The sequence below is a fragment of the Podarcis filfolensis genome, assembly GCF_964270895.1.
Source record: "Podarcis filfolensis genome assembly, chromosome: W".
Taxonomy (NCBI): Eukaryota; Metazoa; Chordata; class Lepidosauria; order Squamata; family Lacertidae; genus Podarcis; species Podarcis filfolensis.
The window spans coordinates 15,388,135-15,409,363 of NC_139619.1; the positions used below are offsets into that span (position 1 = coordinate 15,388,135).

At 46.9% G+C, this 21,229-nt stretch overlaps 1 protein-coding gene across 1 annotated transcript in view; it reads left to right on the plus strand.

The window, feature by feature from the left end:
- The first annotated feature begins 1,256 nt into the window (after window positions 1-1,256).
- LOC310753845 (PABIR family member 2-like) overlaps window positions 1,257-21,229 on the plus strand; it is a 37,501-nt gene continuing 17,528 nt past the window's right edge. The window contains 6 exon segments of the mRNA XM_083595206.1: window positions 1,257-1,575; window positions 8,579-8,657; window positions 15,466-15,522; window positions 18,714-18,757; window positions 19,243-19,297; window positions 19,457-19,558. Coding sequence (XP_083451332.1) covers window positions 1,469-1,575; window positions 8,579-8,657; window positions 15,466-15,522; window positions 18,714-18,757; window positions 19,243-19,297; window positions 19,457-19,558 — 444 coding nt within the window. The 5' untranslated portion in view covers window positions 1,257-1,468.

The window sequence follows — 21,229 nt, forward strand, 5'->3', positions numbered from 1 at the left end:
TCATTGATGGTGTGTGAGAATGTGAACCCAAGATCTCTGTTTAAGACAAAATGTAAGACCATGAGCCATCTGTTTTAGCCATCTATTTTGGAATGGAGGGGCAACAAGGGCAAAAGGTGATCTGGCAATTAAGGTGCCTTGTCGAGGCAAATGTAAGATATATGGCTACTTGTCTGCCATTTATGGATAGAAGGAAATATAGCTCTTTGTCTCCCATAAAAGGTAATAGGAAATGGGTGTATCTTTTATGATTGGTTCTAGCAAACAGCCAATAGGAATTTCAACCAGGCTGATTGGACAGAGGCAGCCAAAGGAGGAGCAAGGGGGCTGGGCTGAGGAAATATAAGTGCTGACCATCAGGGCTGGGATGGGCAGAGCTTTGGTAACCATATACCACTGTGCCTATCATTTATTTGACAAATCATTATTTTAATTTCTCTATTGCTGCGTTGAATATTTCATTCCAGCTAAGTGTTAACCACAAGCAGGGTGCTACAGTAGTAAGACTCGAGGACACAGATAATTGAATATTTATTTATACTTTTGGCTTTGATAACAATCTGACAAGTTTTGGCAATCAAACTAATAATGAACATGTGAAATATGGAGTAAGAAGATATTCTTTATTTTATTATATTAGATTTTTTTTTCTTTTAGTTGATTTGCTTTATAATTTTGTATTAATGGGTGATGAAGAATCTTTTCTTTATTTCAATTAAGCAAATGGTTGTTTTTTTAAAAAAAGAATATAAATCTTAGAAAGATTTCCCCCCCCAAAGCATTTTATTTTAAAAATCCGATTTTTTTTTTTTAAAGCAAATCACTCTGCGGTAAAGCGCTTGCCCCGCCCTCAATTGGCGGAGCGGCAAGGGAGAGCCGCGGTGACGAAATCATGAGGCTCGCCTTCCCCCCGCCCGGGCTTTTTCCCTTTTGCCCCGCCCTCTATTCGGTTGAGCATGCGCAATCGTCGTCGGGAGCAGCTCCGGCCAGATGCACGCACGCGTAGAGGCCGACATGCGCAGGAGCAGCGGGACGCATGCGTGAAGGGGCGGCCCGCTTCTCTCCCAGCAGCCGGGCGATTCAACAGCCCGCGCATGCGCATCGCCTACCGGCTTGCCAGCCTCCAATGCCGTGCTTCGGCGAGACGCACGCACGCACGCGCAGAGGCCGACGTGCGCATGCGTGAAGGGCCTGCCCGACGTTTCCCTTCCTTTCGCCCAGCAGCCGGGCGATCCAGCTGTCAGCGCATGCGCAACGCCTACCGGCTGGCCAGCCTCCGCCTGAGGAGACGCTCCGACGCCGCTCCTGAGGCGAAGCTGAGGCGGCGGCGACGACGGGCTGGAGGAGGAGCCTCCTCCGCCGGGCAAGTTCGTCGCGGGCACTGCCATGCTTCTCCCGTCACAGCTGGGAGGCCGGGCCTGAGGAGCAGCAGCCGAGGCCGCCCTCAGTGAGCAGGCCCGCCGCCGCCATGGCCCAGGTCGAGAAGATGGAGTTGGACCTGGAGCTGCCGCCGGCCGGGAGTGAGGGGGGCGGCCTGAGGCGCTTCAATAGTGCCCCACTCATCCACGGGCTCAGGTGAGGAACGGGCCCTCCCGCTGCTTGGGGATTACAACTCCCATCATTCCTACCGCACGGGACCGGTGGTCAGGGATGATGGGAAACGTAGTCCTCGAACAGCTGGAGGGCCGAGTTTGCGTCTAGTTCAACCGGTATCCCAAGAAATGGGGCACTGCGCCAGGAAGGCAGGGGGTGCCTTCTCTTGCGCCTGGCCATTCGCAGGAGGAGGAATAATAATATTGATAATAATAATAAAAAATTTGTATCCCGCCCTCCCTGGCCGAGGCCGGGCTCAGAGTGTCTAACATCATAAAAACAACACAATGTGCATAAAAACAGACATCAATCTTAAATCTAAAATAAATATTAAAATTAATTCAGACAAGTTAAAATCTGGGCAGGTGGTGATTATCAGGTTGGAATTGAGAGTGGTTAATACTTGCCAAGACCAACTGTTTCCACTGTTTAAAATAATAGTTATTATTTCAAAAAGGGCATTGGGGTCGGTAGGAACAGAAAGGAGGCATCACCCCCCCCCCCCGAGGTACTGTCACCCTTTTGGCCCTCCAGCTTCTTTGGGACTGCAATTCCCATCATCCCTGACCGCTGGTCCTGTGAGCTAGGGGTAATGGGAGTTGTAGTCCCAAAGATGGCTAGAGGGCCAAGTTTGGCCATGCCTTCTCGAAATGAATGGGCGCGCAGAGACTCGAGCAGACCAAGATCCCTCGTGTGCGACGAAGCCGAACTTGGGGTTGGTGTGGGTATTATGAGACGTATAGGATGCCCAACTACTGCGCTTACAGACCCAGAGCAGAAATGTGAATATTGTTTATAGGCACCTTGCTTGTATATATCCCGTATCTTTCGCTCTATAGGACACACTTTTTCCCCTCCAAAAATTGAGGGGAAATGTGTGTGCGTCCTATGGAGCGAATGCAGGCTCCTTGGCTTCAGCGATAGCAACGCTAAGCCTCCGAAGTGCAGAGGGAGCGTTCCCTCCGCGCTCCGGAGGCTTCGCGTTGCTTTCGCTGAAGCCTGGAGAGCGAGAGGCGTCGGTGGGCACCGACCCCTCTCGCTCTCCAGGCTTCAGGGATAGCCGCCTGAAGGCCTTCGAAGCGCAGCGCAAGTTCCCGCTGCGTTCTGGAGGCTTCAGGTTCCTTTCGCTGAAGCCAGGAGAGTCTTGCTCTCCTGGCTTCAGCAAAAGGAACCCGAAACCTGAGGAGCGCAGTGGGAACTTGCGCTGCGCTCGGAAGGCTTCAGGGATAGCCGTGCGCAGCCCCTTTGGCAGGGAGAGGCTGCGCGGGGCTAAAGAGGAAGCCAAAACCGAGCGGGATCTATTCCGCTCGCTGTCTTGGCTTGTGCCATAGCCGCGTGCAACCCCTCCGGCAGGGAGAGGTTGCGCTGGGCTAAAGAGGAAGCCAAAACAGCGAGCAGGATCCATTCCGCTTGCTGTCTTGGCTTATGCCATAGCTGCGCGCAACCCCTCCGGCAGGGAGAGGCTGCTCAGGGCTATGGCTTCTTTAGCCCCGTGCAGCCTCTCCTGGCTGGAGAGGTTGCGCGCAGCTAAAGAGGAAGCCAAGACACCGCTGTCTTGGCATGTGCCATAGCTGCATGCAACCCCTCCGGCAGGGAGAGGTTGCGCGCAGCCTGTACACTGCTCTTTGGGGCTGGGGAGTGGGAAATACAATTTCCCCCCTTGATATCCCCCTCTAAAAACTAGGTGCCCCCTATGGTCCGGTGCGCCTTATGGAGCGAAAAATACGGTATATATGCGATGGAAGGCTTAAAAGTGGTTTTTATATAATAATAATAATAATAATAATAATAATAATAATTTATTATTTATACCCCGCCCATCTGGCTGGGCCTCCCCAGCCACTCTGGGCGGCTTCCATAGAAACCAAAACTACAGTAAAATATCACACGTTAAAAACTTCCCTGAACAGGGCTGCCTTAAGATGTCTTCTGAATGTCAGGTAGCTGTTTATCGCTTTGACATCTGCTGGAAGGGCGTTCCACAGGGCGGGCGCCACTACCGAGAAGGCCCTCTGTCTGGTTCCCTGTAGCTTTGCTTCTCGCAATGAGGGAACTGCCAGAAGGCCCTCGGTGCTGGACCTCAGCGTCCGGGCAGAATGATGGGGGTGGAGACGCTCCTTCAGGTATACTGGACCGAGGCCGTTTAGGGCTTTCAAGGTCAGCACCAACACTTTGAATTGTGCTCGGAAACGTACTGGGAGCCAATGTAGGTCTTTCAAGACCGGTGTTATATGGTCTCGGCGGCCGCCCCCAGTCACCAGTCTAGCTGCCGCATTCTGGATTAGTTGTAGTTTCCGAGTCACCTTCAAAGGTAGCCCCACGTAGAGTGCATTGCAGTAGTCCAAGCGGGAGATAACCAGAGCATACACCACTCTGGTGAGACAGTCCGCAGGCAGATAGGGTCTCAGCCTACGTACCAGATGGAGCTGGTAAACAGCTGCCCTGGACACAGATTTGACCTGTGCCTCCATGGACAGCTGTGAGTCCAAAATTGACTCCCAGGCTGCGCACCTGGTCCTTCAGAGGCACAGTTACCCCATTCAGGACCAGGGAATCCTCCACACCTGCCCGCCTCCTGTCCCCCAAAAACAGTACTTCTGTCTTGTCAGGATTCAACCTCAATCTGTTAGCCGCCATCCATCCTCCAACCGCCTCCAGACACTCACACAGGACCTTCACCGCCTTCACTGGTTCTGATTTAAAAGAGAGGTAGAGCTGGGTATCATCCGCATACTGATGAACACCCAGCCCAAACCTCCTGATGATCTCTCCCAGCGGCTGCATGTAAATGTTGAAAAGCATGGGGGAGAGGACAGAACCCTGAGGCACCCCACAAGTGAGAGCCCAGGGGTCTGAACACTCATCCCCCACCACCACTTTCTGAACACGGCCCAGGAGGAAGGAGCGGAACCACTGTATGACAGTGCCCCCAGCTCCCAGCCCCTCAAGACGGTCCAGAAGGATGTTATGGTCGATGGTATCAAACGCCGCTGAGAGATCCAGCAGAACTAGGAAACAGCTCTCACCTTTGTCCCTAGCCCGCCGGAGATCATCAACCAGTGCGACCAAGGCAGTTTCAGTCCCATGATGAGGCCTGAATCCCGACTGGAAGGGATCCAAATGGTCCGCTTCTTGCAGGCATGCCTGGAGTTGTTCGGCAACCGCTCGCTCAATCACCTTGCCCAAGAATGGAAGATTTGAGACTGGGCGATAGTTGGCCATCGTGGCCGCATCTAAAGATGGTTTTTTAAGAAGCGGTTTAATAACCGCCTCTTTCAGAGGGTCTGGGAAGGCTCCCTCATGGAGGGAAGCATTCACCACCCCACGAAGCCCATCGCCCAGTCCTTCCCGGCTAGCTTTTATAAGCCAGGATGGGCAAGGATCAAGGAGACAGGTGGTTGGTTTCACTCGTCCAAGCAGCCTGTCCACATCCTCGGAGGTAACAGATTGGAATTGATCCCACTCAACTTGACTAGACAGAACTCTAGCACTCTCCCACCCCGGCCCTGCTCCCACGGTGGAGTCTACTTCTTCCCGAATCTGAGCGATTTTATCTGCAAAAAACTTTGCAAAATCATTGCAGGAGAACATGTGGCCCGTACTGGGCCCCGATGTTGCAGGTGGTTCCGCTAAATTGTGAACCACCTGAAAAAGTCTCCTGCTGCTGTTTTCTGCAGATGCAATAGAGGCGGTGAAGAAATTCTTCTTCGCCGTCGCTATTGCCACTTGGTAGGCTCGACGTTGAGCTCTAACCTGTGTCCGGTCAGATTCAGAATGAGTTATTCGCCACTGGAGCTCTAGCCGTCTCAACGATTGTTTCATTGCCCTCAGATCCGTGGAAAACCACGGGGCTGTCCGGGCTCCATGCAATCGGAGAGGGCGCTTCGGAGCCAAACAGTCAATAGCCCTGGTTAACTCCACATTCCAGCGGGCCACCAGGGAATCGGCTGAAAGGCCATCAACATGGGATAAAGCATCCCCTACCACTCTCTGGAAACCATTTGGATCCATTAAGTGGCGGGGGCGGACCATCCGAATTGGTCCCACCTCCCTGCAGAGGGGATGGGTCGCAGAGAAGTCCAGTTGCACCAGGAAGTGATCTGACCATGGCACTTCTTTCATTTCACTTTTACTTAGTGTCAGATCACCAACATCCATAGAGGTAAACACCAGGTCCAAGGCATGTCCGCGGCTATGGGTTGGGCCAGACTTATTCAGGGACAGCCCCATGGAGGCCATGCTTTCCACGAAGTCCCGAGCGGCCCCTTGTAAGGTCGTGTCGGCATGGATGTTAAAATCCCCTAGGACGACCAAGCTAGGTGTCTCCAGGAGAACATCCGCCACGACCTGAAGCAGCTCGGGCAGGGAATCCTTGGTGCAGCGGGGAGGTCGGTAGACCAAAAGGAATCCTGTACTGCCCCTATTGCCCAACTTCCAGAACATGCACTCGGAAAACTGGGTCTTCCCAACAGGACGCCTGGTGCAAACTAATGACTTCCTAAAAATCACTGCAACCCCCCCTCCCCGCCCACAAGGCCTGGGTTGCTGTGCGTAAGAGAAACCTGGTGGACAAGCAGCGGCAAGGACAGGCCCATCTGCTTCATCCAACCAAGTCTCTGTTACACATGCCAGGTCAAGTCCTCCATCCATGATCAAGTCATGGATGGCAGTGGTCTTATGAATCATTGACCTGGCATTGCACAGCAGCACCTTCAGGTCATGTGGGTATCCCTTGCTGATTCTAGTATCCATCCGGTCAGGACCAGACCCGGAGGCAGGAATAGTCCTCAGACAACGACTAAACCTGCCCCCTCTGTAATGACATGGTCTAGTCTTAGCGTAACTCCTCCTCCTACCCGTGATCACTGAGATCGGTTGTCCCAGTGCATCCCCCCCTGTGGAACATGCCCCAGCCATTTTGTGGGCTGGAGCCCACTCCCCGGCAGCCCTGACCCCTCCCCCTAAGAACAATATAACACCTTAAACAAAACCAATAAAACAATACAAACAAAAAAATGTAAAAATTACAAAAACATCAAAATAAAAAAAAATCCCCAAGCCCAACCAAATATCCATCCCACCCCCACCCCCCACATACAAAAAATCCAAAAGAATTTTTTAAAAAAACATTGCGCCAGGTGAGCTGGGGGTTCCCCTGGAGGAAAAGCAGGGTGGATTTGATTTAAATCAAATCAATTTAAATCACGATCAAAATCACTAGTCAGTAAGGCTTGATTTAAATCCTCTTTTTTTTTTTTTTTTTTTTACAGAAATGTTCAACCTTGCTGAAATCTTCTTCATATTGACAACCAGAGGAAGGTTTCGGTTTTGGAAGAATAAATTTTCAGAATAGTTTTTAGAGTTACATCAAAAATGACTGATTTGGTTATACTATTAGAAATACATACAAATAATTGTGAAATAATTGTTTCTATTTGGACACTGTACTTGATTGGAAGGAGAAAAATAATCATTTCCTTCATAACAATTTAAACAATTTATTTCACTAAAACAATAACATGATAAACATGATGGGCCATGCCTGGTTTAAAGCATACAGTTAAAACACAAATAAAGGATCTGGAGAGCACATTGGAATGTTGTTCTACTTTACGCTACCTAAGGTCACAGGGAACTGGTATCCTATAGACCAGCGATGGCCAAACTCGGCCCTCCAGCTGTTTTGGGACTACAACTCCCATCATCCCTAGCTAACAGGACCAGTGGTCAGGGATGACGGGAGTTGTAGTCCTAAAACAGCTGGAGGGCCGAGTTTGGCCACCACTGCTATAGACGTCTGTTACAATGGGCAGTTAACCTGTTGATATCAGTGGGGCTCTTGTTTTGTTGGCATCTGTCTGTCTTGGGAGACAATAGAGGACTGGGCCTGTTGAATGGCCTCATTCGTAATAATTTCAAACGGAGGGCTTCTTGTTTCACAGCTCATACTCTTAGCCAACATACTGCTATTCCACTAGTAATTAATAATGCTAATAATTTATTATTTATACCCCACCCATCTGGCTGGGCTTCCCCAGCCACTCTGGGTGTCTTCCAACCGAATATTAAAAACACAAGACAGCATCAAGCATTAAAAAACTTCCCTAAATAGGGCTGCCTTCAGATGTCTTTTAAAAGTCAGATAGTTGTTTATTTCTTTGAGGGAGGGCATTCCACAGGACGGGAGCCACTAGCGAGAAGGCCCTCTGCCTGGTTCCCTGTAACCTCATTTCTCGCAGGGAGGGATCCGCCAGAAGGCCCTCGGCGCTGGACCTCAGTGTCCGGGTGGAACGGTGGGCTGGAGACGCTCCTTTGGGTATACAGGATCGAGGCTGTTTAGGGTTTTCAAGGTCAGCACCGACACTTTGGATTGTGCCTGGAAACGTCCTGGGAGCCAATGCGTATCTCTCAGGACCATTGTTATATGGTCTTGGTAAGGTTTTATTTTACAGAAAGGTTCAACCTCGCTAGCATCCTAATCATACTGACACACAGAAGAAGGTTTCCTTTTGGGAACAATGAAATCCTTTATTTACACAAAGGTTCAGCCTCGCTGGCATCCTCTTAACACACTTTGAATTGTGCCTGGAAACGTCCTGGGAGCCAATGCAGGTTTCTCAGGACCGGTGTTGTATGGTCTTGGTGGCCGCTCCCAGTCCCCAATCTAGCTGCTGCATTCTGGATTAATTACAGTTTCCGGGTCACCTTCAAAGGCATCCCCACATAGAGCGCATGGCAGCAGTGTGGCCAGGATCCAAAGTGCTACAGGTGGTATTGTGCTAGCTGTCCATGGGAGCTACATATTTGTATAGAGCTAGCAATATGTGTGGCACATTTCAGAACAAACCAAGCAGCCTCTTCCAAAGTTGATAGTCGACATTCGGATGGGAGAGAAGAGGGTGGGAAGGGAAGAGTAGTCAATCAGGAATTTAGAATCGTATGTAAGACAGCTGCATAACGTAATAGATGCTTTCGCTTCTTTCAGTGACAATTCCCAGGTCTTTCAGCCTCACGTCTTGCGCACCCGCTGGAACAGCACAACGGTCGTGAACCGGCACAGCATGGTAAGCACTGGTGAGGTACAAAGCGCATTCGAACCCCAGGGGTTTGTGGAAGAGGGAGGCTGTGTGGGAGCCTGACAGACAGGCGGCGAAGGCCCCGTTGCATTTCCATCAAAGCTGAATTGGTGGTTGTGCTGTCAGCCCTTGACTCTAATATTATTTCATGCATATCAGTTGATATCTTGACCCTCCTCCGTGAAAATAGCTGTTTACTTGGCCGTTTTTCTATGTCGTGAAGGCTGAAATTTCAATTCAGTGGAGCAGGGTCAAGATATTAACTGATATGCATGAAATGTCAGAGATAGCGATATAATCCCTAGTGTAGTAACATAAGACCTTTGGAGCAGGCATTTTTTTAAAAAAAGTTTTTTATGAACCGCCCTAATCAGAGAACCACTTTTTGAGGTGGCAAAAGTGATGTCTTCATCGCCAGTTGCAATTTCCAGCTCCTGCCAGCCAACTCCATCAGGAGGAGGCCATAAGGCATCATCTTCTTTCGTGATTTCACCATCATCAGTTATCCTCTTTATTTGTATTTATTTTTGTTCAAATTTTATTCATTTTCAATCACAACCTTCCAATTAATGACAAATCAAATCAAACCAATCCAGATTACAGTAATAGCAGTGCACCAATTATATATTCCAATTGTAAAAAAAATTAAAAAATTGGGACTTCCTGTGTTCCAGATGTCTGGAGATAACCGTCCTCATTCACATCTCTGCATTTCTGGCTATTGTTCAAATTCAATACTAATATTATCCACCCTCATTCTGAATCTGATCAGTCGTCGTTTCTGTGGCTCACATCTTCTGTAGCAAAGCTTTTATGCATATGTATTATGCATATTGTATTTTTTCTGTGATGTTAACCGCTCTGAGCCTGGCTCCGGCCGGGGAGGGCGGGGTACAAATAATTTATTATTATTATTATTATTATTATTATTATTATTATTATTATTATTTTGTTAACACACAGGAGGCATGTTTTTCCCCTCCCCATCTTATTCTCTGTCCAATTATTTGGGTGTTCAGTCCTCTTCTCTCTCCTTTGTTCATCAAGTTCTCATTAAAGGCACTGGGCTTCATTCCAAAAATAAGAGTTTTTAAATGGCAAGTCAACAACTTCTCTCTGGTGTCTCCTAATGAGCTGGTCTCCGTGTATGTCTGTATATAATGCTGTGTTGTGGGGCATGCTTCCTGGCTGTGTATTACGTGGAAATTATTTGAATTCCTCCAAGAACAAAAGGACCCCCCCCAAGCTCCTCCGGGTTGATTATCCTCTTTACTTCTTGAGTACGCATGCTTCTTTTCTGATCCAGACATCATTTTTACAATTGCTGCCGTTTGCATGTCTCAGTTTCTCATCAGGGCGGAACTCGAACTCGAGGCCGGACTTCCCCTCTGTTAGGATATTTCCGTTCCACCTTAAAAGGGAGCAGGCTTTGTGAGTCACAGAGTCTGCGTATTTCCTGTTCACAGGAAGTTTATGTTTTGTTATTGCTTTCGTTTCACTCTCTCTGCCTGAGCAGACCGAAGCAGGCAGTCATGTTTTTCTTTGTTCTGACCAATGCTGAATAAACTTCTAAATAATGCTCTCCTGCGTGCATCTTTCGCTGTGCAAATTCTGCTGATAGAGCGTGCATCAGCTCTGGAATGTCACAAGCTATTTCTGGAGCTCGTGTCGCTAATTGCTGATACTGTATCTACAGGAGATCGATGGATTGTCCGGAGGCGACGTGGTGACCATGATGGGCTTTATCTCCCTGGCAGTATCCCAACACCCTCGTGCACGACATAATCACGCAAATAGAAATTGCAAATAGAAATATGGCCTGCCAAGAATCCCTGCTCTGTAGCGTAACTATTCATGGCATATCTCAGGACTGGAGTTGTTGAGCTTTTTTTACACTTTTACCCCAAAGCTGTTCAGCTGTTTTTCAGATGGAAGTTGTAAAGTTGTAGAGCTTTTTTTAGGATTGATGCTGCTGAGCTTTTTTTACAGTTTTAACCCAAAGTTGTTGAGCTTTATTTAGGATTGAAGTTGTTGTGCTTTTTTTACGATTTTGCCCCAAAGCTGTTGAGCTTCTTTTAGGATTGAAGTTGTTGAGCATGCAGTAAACTTTGTTTCCTCTTTCCATGACTTTTTGCAAGATGAGGAACTTGCAATTTTCTGTCTTGCAAAGAGGCAAGCTGATAGCATTTTCAATGGCAGGAATAAATTCAGCTAATTTTGCCCCAAGATTGAATTAGCTTTAGTATCAATCTCTACATGGTAGGCTAAAGTGTCAATCATCTCCACCAGATAAACAGATGAACAGTGAGAAGAATAAGTTTTGCAGCTGAAATTCCACATATAAATAATGCTTCAACTCTTCTTAGCCACCAGTGAAGGTGTTTTCAGGTTCTATCATTGTTAAAATATTTAGAGTACTGTATTTTTTGCTCGATAAGATGCACTTTCTTCCTCCTAAAAAGTAAGGAGAAATGTCTGTGCGTCTTATTGAGCGAATGTGTGGGCCCTGGAGCCAGCTGGCCCAAGTGCAGGGGCGAAAATCAGATCACGTGTCACAGAGGAGGGAAGGCTGCAGAGAGGAGGCTGCTGGGGTTCCTGTATCGGGCATACTTTGGTGTGTGTCTGGAGGCGTGTGAGTCGTGTTGCTGCACGGGAGAGTGCATGGTTAAAGGGGGCGCTTGAGTGTCCTTGTGTGTGGAGCCTCTCAATCTGTACGGCATCCCAAGGCTACTGTCTGTTCATCAGCCCTGTTCCCCTTGCCTAATTATTGTAGCGCCTTCCTAAGGATTCAATTGCGACTCCTATTTTGTTTTGCGCTCCCTGCTGCGTATGGTTTTAACTGGGCGATTAAAGTCAGCCGCTGCTCTCCTCTTTTTGTTCTTGTCCCTTTCTGGCAGGGAGCGCACAGCCTCAGTGAACTCCTTTCCTGCCCTTTGCCTCAGGGTCTTACTGCCCACCCTCTTTTGTTTTTGGTTGATGTGTTTGCTCGGATTGGGCCAGCAATGGCCCATTCCCCTTGCTCAGCGTGTCTGCTTGCTGTGAGGTGACGCAGCTAGGAAGGAATTAGCAGGCAGACATGATCCTTTCCCCTTCCGTTGCTCAGCACAGGCTGCGGCAGCGTCACCTCACAGCAAGCAGACACGCTAAGCAAGGAGACTGGTAGCACACAAATGCAACAAAGAGCAGGGAAGTCCCCTGCCCTCCTGGCAAGCAGAGGGGAAAGCATCGCGTCCTTTCTGCTAATTCCTTCCTAGTCACCCTGCGCGCAGGCTCCAGCCCACCCGGCTCAGGTTCCGTCAGCTAGAAGCGCAACCGACAGCTGCCGCCGCCTCCTCCTCTCCGTGCTCCAGTGCTTCTGCTGCTGCGTCCAGGGAAGCATTCTAGGGAAGCGCAGGCAGCCAGAAAACATGCAGGTGGGAGATAGAGAGAGGGGGCTGGCTTGGGGGGGGGGACTTTTGCTTTCCTTTCCTCCCTCCCGTTAAACCCCTCTCCTGCATTGTTAGCCAGCTCCTTCTCCACACACCCCTCTCGTGCTCCTTGTCCCTTCTGTGTTTTTCCTTCCCTCCCCACTTAAAACGTGGTTACAAAGCACGGATCCACATGGATCCTCAGGATCTTTGCATTTGGTCACCCCAAATTCACCATCAGATCACATAGCATGTCCATTGCTACAGCCTGCACCAAAAAAATCATGCACCCACTGTTGTCTGGGGCCACAATGGTTCAAAAACGTAGTTACAAAGCACGGATCCACATGGATCCTCAGGATCTTTGCACTGAGTCACCCCAAATTCACCATCAGATCACATAGCATGTCCATGGGTACAGCCTGTACCAAAAAAATCACGCACCCACTGTTGCCTGGGGCCGCAGTGGCGCAAAAATGTGGTTACAAAGCACAGATCCACATGGATTCTCAGGATTTTTGCATTGGGCTACCCCAAACTCACCGTCAAATCACATGTCTGTGGCCACAGCATGAAGCACAAAAATCATACATCCACTGTTTCATTCAGAATATTTTTTTTCTTGTTTTCCTCCTCTAAAAACTATGTGCGTGTTATGGTCAGGTGCGTGTTATAGAGCGAAAAATATGGCAATATTACCTTCCTTTGCAACAGATTTATATGATGGAGTTTGATCGCATCTGCATGAGAGAAACTGTCATGCCTCTTTCCTTTTAAGAAGAATGAATATTCTTTCAATGCTATAAAAATAAGGAGTTTTCAGGGCCACATGCCTTGGAGCAGAGGCTGAGTGGTAGTGTATTTTTCCTACATTAAAATGGGTGGAATGCATATCTACCATAATCTATAGTCCTGGGGAGGTTACAGCTGTGGAAATATTAGTGTTCTTCAGGGTGGATTTGATTTAAATCAAATCAATTTAAATCACGATTTAAAGCACTAGTCCATAACGCTTGATTTAAATCCTTTTTTACAGAAAGGTTCAACCTTGCTGGCATCCTCTTCATAAAAACAGAACACTGAAGGTACACTTTAACAGGGTGGATTTGATTTAAATCAAATCAATTTAAATCACGATTTAAATCACTAGTCAGTAAGAATTGATTTAAATCCTTTATTTACAGAAAGGTTCAACCTTGCTGGTATCCTCTTCATATTGAAAACCAGAGGAAGGTTTCATTTTTGGAAGAATAAATTTTCAAAGTAGTTTTTACCATCACATCAAAAATGATTGATTTGATTCTACTATCACAAACACATAGATCATTATGAAATTATTGTTTCTGTTTGGATAACTTTTCTGCTGTACTTGATTGGAAGGAGAAAAATCATCATTTCCTTCACCACAATTTAAAACATTTATTTCTCTAAAACAATAACATGGTAGCATATGGATCCATGTTTGTTAACTGATGTGGTTAAACTATTAGAAATGCATTGAAAGATAATTATGAAATTATTGTGAGGTTTATTCTGTGTCCAGGGCAGCTGTTTATCAGCTCCATCTGGTACGCAGGCTGAGACCCTACCTGTCCACGGACTGTCTCGCCAGTGTGGTGCATGCTCTGGTTATCTCTCGCTTGGACTACTGCAATGCGCTCTATGTGGGGCTACCTTTGAAGGTGACCCGGAAAATACAATTAATGCAGAATGTGCTAGCTAGACTGGTGACTGGGAGCGGCCGCCGAGACCACATAACACCTGTCTTGAAAGACCTAAACTGGCTCCCAGTACGTTTCCGAGCACATTTCAAAGTGTTGGTGCTGACCTTTAAAGCCCTAAACGGCCTCGGTCCAGTATACCTGAAGGAGCGTCTCCACCTCCATCATTCTGCCCGGACACTGAGGTCCAGTGCCGAGGGCCTTCTGGCGGTTCCCTCACTGCGAGAAGCCAAGTTACAGGGAACCAGGCAGAGGGCCTTCTCGGTAGTTGCGCCCGCCCCATGGAACGCCCTCCCACCAGATGTCAAAGAGAAAAATAACTACCAAACCTTTAGAAGACATCTGAAGGCAGCCCTGTCTAAGGAAGCTTTTAATGTTTAATAGGTTATTGTATTTTAGTGTTTTGTTGGAAGCCGCCCAGAGTGGCTGGGGGGACCCAGCCAGATGGGTAGGGTATAAATAATAAATTATTATTATTATTATTTAATAAGTTAACCGTTTATATTTGGACAACTTTTCTGCTGTACTTGATTGGACGGTCCATCTGTTAATGGACAGCCGTCCCGACTCGGCCCCAGACACACTGATCAGATGTTTGGAAGCTGTGGCTGGATGGTTACGTGGGAGCCGGTTGAAGTTAAAGCCTTCGAAGCCAGAGGTCCTTTGGCTGGGTCGGGACAATATGGGATTGGGGGGCCAACTCCCATCTCTTGCGGGGTTGCAATTAGTGCCAGCGTCATCCGTTAAGAGTTTGGGTGTAATCTTCGACATCTATGAAGGCGCAGGTTGCAGCTATAACAAAGGTGGCATTTTTTCATCTCCGCCAAGCTAAGCAGTTGACTCCTTACCTCTCGCCCTGACCTCGCCACTGTGATCCATGCAATGGTCACCTCCAGGCTTGATTATTGTAACTCACTCTACGTGGGGCTGCCCTTGAGACTGACCCAGAACTTCAGCGGGTGCAGAATGCTTGGCTTCTTGCAGTGTCTGGGCAGAACGATGGAGGTGGAGACGCTCCTTCAGGTATACTGGACCGAGGCCGTTTAGGGCTTTAAAGGAAGTTGTTCCTTTAAAGGAGTTGTTCGGCAACCGCTCGCTCAATCACCTTGCCCAAGAATGGAAGATTTGAGACTGGGCACACAAAAACTTTAAACAAATCCTTATTTCCTGATGACTAGCCTTTGGACTATAATGTCACTTAAATAGAAAATCTTGGCAAAGATTTTTCCTCCGAAAGCGTTTTATTTTCAAAATCCGATTTACCGTATACCATGTATAAGACACCCCCTATTTTGGGGGACTCCAAATTAAGCAAACACCCCTCAGCACTACCCGTGTAGAAGACGAGCCCCAATTTTAAACCTATCTTTTTTGTAAAAAAACCCTAGTCTTATACATGGAAAAATATGGTAAATCAAAAAAATCCGATTTAAATATTTTAAAAATCCTATTTAAATTTTTAAAAATTCATTTTTTTATTTTAAAAAAATCATTGATTTTAATCCACCCTGGCATTCTTACTATACAATTCTGTGGGCAGTTCTTATTAGCGGCTCATCTTTCCTTCTTTACAAAGTGGCATGCCAGGTTCTTGAGTGAGTGTTGGCTTTCAGCCCAACCAAAGCAAGGTAACTTCTGAAAGGTCTGTGTCTTCCTTCTCTCCCACAGCTGATCTCTTCCTCTACAATTTGTATTCCCAGCAGCCGACTCCATCAGATCAGGAGGGTAAGCAACATTTCACTTCTACAGGCGCTGTCATCGAAGTACAAACATATATAAAGGTTCTTTGGAATTGGTCTCAATAATATCTCGGTTATTCAAAGAAAACAATTGTTTTGCAGAAATTAAGACTATAATGGAAATTGTTTGAAGATTATATGTCCAGACACTGCTCAAAAAATAATATGTTGATATGTTTGGATTAATGCTTGTAAAGTCGAGTAAGAATAAATAATAGTAAGTTAAGAGAGTTAAGAAACAAAGATATAAATTGCAATGTGAAATACAGTAATACTGTACAAAAGAAGGTGAATGTTGGTGGAGGGAAGTCACAAGGGTGTTTTAATGTTTGTAATTGGTGTCAGTAGCATATGTGAAATATTTCTGTTTTCCTGTTGGTTTGTATATAAAATAAAATAAAATTTAAATAATAATAATGTATTTCTACTGTGCCCATCTGGCTGGGTTTCCCCAGCCACCCTGGGCGGCTTCCAACAGAACACTAAAAACATAATAAAACAGGCATAGGCAAACTTGGCCCTCCAGCTGTTTTGGGACGACAACTCCCATCATCCCTAGCTAACAGGACCAGTGGTCAGGGATGATGGGAGTTGTAGTCCGAAAACCTCTGGAGGGCCGAGTTTGCCTATGCCTGGAAGAAGGGGCAGGGGAGTTCAGGGTGGGGCGGGCAGGCTTCCTTGCTGGCATCCTCTTAATATTGACAACTATAGGAAAGTTTCCTGTACTGCACCGTTGAGGGCTTTCAAGGTCTGCACCGACACTTGGAATTGTGCCCAAAAACACCCCGGGAGCCTATGCAGGTCTTTCAGGACAAGTGTTATGTGGTCTCGGCGGCTGCTCCCAGTCCCCAGTCTAGCTGCCGTATTCTGAATTAATTGCAGTTTCCAGGTCACCATCAAAGGTAGCCCCACGTAGAGCATGTTGCAGTAGTCCAGTGATGGCCAAATTTGGCCCCCTCCAGCTGTTTTGGGACTACAACTCCCATCACCCCTAGCTCACAGAACCAGTGGTCGGGGATGATGGGAGTTGTAGTCCCCAAACAGCTGGAGGGCCAAGTTTGGCCATCACTGCAGTAGTCCAAGCGGGAGATAACCAGAGCATGCACCACTCTGGTGAGACGGCTGGCAGGGAGGGTCGGTGCTGGTTTCTGCTGCTGCAGAGGGTCAAGATGTGAGCTTCCAGGTTTGAAAGCTTCCTGCAGACAGAAAACGAGCATGTTGGGGGAAAATGTATCTTCCTGATACATTTATGTTTTGTGTGCATCTACGCGGTTATTTATATTCAAACGCATACAGTGGTACCTCGGGTTAAGTACTTAATTCGTTCCGGAGGTCTGTGCTTAACCTGAAACTGTTCTTAACCTGAAGCACCACTTTAGCTAATGGGGCCTCCTGCTGCTGCCGCGCTGCTGGAGCACAATTTCTGTTCTCATCCTGAAGCAAAGTTCTTAACCTGAAGCACTATTTCTGGGTTAGCAGAGTCTGTAACCTGAAGCGTATGTAACCTGAACCGTCTGTAACCCAAGGTACCACTGTATTACCCTATCCTCTGTGATGGTACAGTTTGGCTGCACCATGCAATTCTGCTGATACACCCTGGTGCAAATTTATGTATTTTTTCCGTGTATAAGACTAGGTTTCCCCCCCCAAAAAAAAAAAATTAGGGGGGCGTCTTATACGCGGATATATCTTCCACCCAATCCCCCAAAATAGTCTTATACAGTGGGACCTCAGGTTACATACGCTTCAGGTTACAGAACATGCTGATTCCTGGACCGTCTGCAGGCCAGATTGAAAAGGCGATTGGGCCGGATCTGGCCCCCGGGCCATAGTTTGCCTACCCATGCTGTTGATTTTCAGATCCCCGCACCACACTCGAGCTTCTGCATAGCTGCGCAGTCTTACAGCGCAGAGGCGACTTTCTGCATATAGCCCACCAATTCTCCATGGGATTGTCGGGGGAATTTCCTGGCTAATCAAGTATCTGTCTTTGCTGCTCTATCGTGAATTTCTTTGCCGCTTTCGATGTGTGACAGGGAGCTAGGTCCTGCTGCAATATCTCAGTACCGTCAGGATACCTCTTTCTCAGCTCTGGAATAACTTTCTTTCGTAGAACCTCAATAGATTGTGGCGAGCTCATCGTTCCTCCTATTGGCTGCAGGCTTCCGACACCACAATGACCAACTGGCTTTTCATGTTTGTTTTGAGTACAGGATAGCGAGTGAGATAGAAAATATTCTTTGTTTCAATTCATTTGCACAAGGCTGTATAGGATGTAGCAGTGGTGGCCAAACTTGGCCCTCCAGCTGTTTTGGGACTACAATTCCCATCATCCCTGACCACTGGTCCTGTTAGCTTGGGATGATGGGAGTTGTATTCCCAAAACAGCTGGATGGCCAAGTTTGGCCATCACTGGGATATAGGATTTATCAGATTCTGTTGATATAGGATATATAGGATATTACAGGGGTCAGCAAACTTTTTCAGCAGGGGGCCGGTCCACTGTCCCTCAGACCACTGTCCCTCACCACTTATAGGGCTGGACTATAATTTTTTTAAAAAATGAACAAATTCCTATGCCCCACAAATAACCCAGTGATGCATTTTAAATAAAAAGGCACATTCTACTCATGTAAAAACACGCTGATTCCTGGACCGTCCGCGGGCTGGATTGAGAAGGCGATTGGCCGGATCCGCCCGCCGAGCCTTAGTTTGCCTACCTATGATATAAGATATATCAGATTATGCTGATATAGGACAGGCATCGGCCAACTCGGCCCTCCAGATAGCGAGTGAGATAGAAAATATTCTTTGTTTCAATTCATTTGCACAAGGCTGTATAGGATGTAGCAGTGGTGGCCAAACTTGGCCCTCCAGATGTTTTGGGACTACAACTCCCATCATCCCTGACCTCTGGTCCTGTTAGCTAGGGATGATGGGAGTTGTAGTCCCAAAACAGGCATCCCCAACCTGCGGCCCTCCAGATGTTTTGGCCTACAACTCCCATGATCCCTAGCTAACAGGACCAGTGGACAGGGATGATGGGAATTGAAGTCCAAAACATCTGGAGGGCCGAGTTGGCCGATGCCTGATATAGGATATATGGTTGATATAGGAAGTGATATTTTGCGGAGCTGGAAGTCATTAAGAACTAAGCTGTGAATTCTTGTACTCCAGGAGGAAGGAGTGGATTTGATGAACAGAGAAGCGGCACATGAAAGGTAGGCGCAACTGAACTGCTGTCTTAAAAAAAAAGGAGCAAATATACCCACAGCGTAACTGGCTGTGTTTAACTATATAAATTATTTATACATCATATAAATATAACTCTTTTCACATTATCTAATTGAGTAGAAGCAATTAAGGACCAACATTTAGAACGGGAAATACAAATAGATCAGTTCTTATATACGTAATGTCCAAATAGAAGCTTTTGTGTTCCACGTATGTACAAATGAATCAGTTTTTTTAAAGGTAATGTCCAAATAAAAGCTTTTTGTGTTTCATGTGTGTCTTTACAAATACAAGTGTCAGACGCGACAACTTTAAGAAGCAGTACTTGCAGAAAATGAACTTGTTCTTTGTAATGTTCCACATATGCCTTTGCAAAGTATAGTTGTTGTATGCAGTTGCTGTAAAAAAAAAAAAAAGAAGCAGCAGCGACTGTGTTCTCTTGTCACCACTGATGAGCCTTTTTGTGTTTTAGGGAAGTCCAAACAGCAATGCAGATAAGCCAATCATGGGAAGAAAGCTTGAGCCTGGTAATCTTTTTACAGATGTTTAATATTTTAATTTAATTTAATTTAATTTAACCAGTGAGCTTAGAGTGGGGAATGAAGTGATTGGCTGTGCTCTTTTTCATTGAGATTTTTGCAGCGCAGCCCCATGAGGCTGTCAACATGACCCTTTTGTGTTCTCAGAGTGACAACGACTTGGACAAATCGGGAAAATCCTCGTCTCCAAAGAGGATAGACTTCATTCCCATCTCTCCGGCACCTTCTCCCACGAGGGGGATTGGAAAGGTACGCCAGAGAGCTTCCTCAGTTTAGGAGTCGCAAGGGAGGTGGCAGTGTGGGAAGACTTTTCTATACAGCAGGGACGCCCAACTCCCGATAGACTGCGATCTACTCTCGCAGTATAAAAAAAACTGGCCGGGATCTACCCATTGTCGTTGGATGGATCAAAGTTGTGGAGCTTTTTTTGGGGAAGCCAAAGTGGTTGACCTTTTCCCCTGGAAGCAAATGAATGAAGGAGACGGAATATATCAATGAAGGGAATGGAATATATGAATGAAGGGAACAGAATATACGAATGAATGGAACTGTATAGATGAATGAATGGAACTGAATGAGCATTGCGAGATACACAGAACATAATCAAAACTTGATTATATAAAACACAGTGGAGGGTCCTGAATCCACAGTCCGATAGTGGAACTTAATTTGATGGCCCACTTTTTTGCTAGGGAGCAAAAGTGGCTGATCTTTTTTGGGGAAGGCAAAGTTGTTCAGCTTTTCTTCGGAAGCCAGAGTGGTTGAGCTTTTTTGAGGATGCAGTAGTTGTTGAGCTTATTTTATTGTGGGGGGGGGGAGAGATCCCTGAGGGACCAGAGTTCGACCAGGAACACCCCACAATCTACTAGTTGGACGTGATCTACCTGTTGGACGTGCCTGTTATACGGGAACTAAATGATATTTAGTGGTCTTCGGGAGTCCTCAGATCTTTTGGACCGATAAGCTCATTCATAATCTTCAGAGAGGGCTGTGGACACCAACCCTTCTGGTTGCTTCTGTCCAGAACTGGAGGGATAAATATTTTGCAATATGTTTATAAAACTTCATTTTTTCCTACCATTTTTATCAGTTTTTTGTAAACATTTTAAACATAACATTCAAGTTATATATAACATAGAAAACATTTGGCTAAAACAGCCGGAGACTTCCCTCCTCCTTGACTAATGGTTTTCTGTGTATAAGACTAGCCCCCCCCAAAAAAAATAATGTCAAAAATTTGAGGGCGTCTTATACACAGATACGTCTTCCCCCCCATTTTCTTAAATCGGATTTTTCCAAAATAGGGGGTATTTCCTACATGGGGGCATCTTATAGGCAGAAAAATAAAGGTAAAGGTACCCCTGCCCGTACGGGCCAGTTGTGTCCGACTCTAGGGTTGCGTGCTCATCTCGCTCTAGAGGCCGTGAGCCGGCGCCGTCCGAAGACACTTCCGGGTCACGTGGCCAGCGTGACGAAGCTGCAGCTGGTGAGCCAGCACCAGCGCAGCACACGGAAACGCCGTTTACCTTCCCGCTATAAAGCGGTCCCTATTTATCTACTTGCACTTAAGAGTGCTTTCGAACTGCTAGGTGGGCAGGAGCTGGGACCGAAAGACGGAAGCTCACCCCGCCGCGGGGATTCGAACCGCCGACCATACGATCGGCAAGTCCTAGGCACTGAGGTTTTACCCACAGCGCCACCCGCGTCCCTAGGCAGAAAAATACAGTACTATTAAATCCAAATTATAAATTGACCATTTTTAAATTACCGTATTTTTCTGTCTATAAGGCACCCCCATGTATAAGATGCCCCCTATTTTTAGGGACTCAGATTTAAGAAAATGGCGGGAGATGGCCCCCATGTATAAGATGCCCCTCAATTTTGGACACTATTTTTAGGGGGGGAAACCTAGTCCTATAG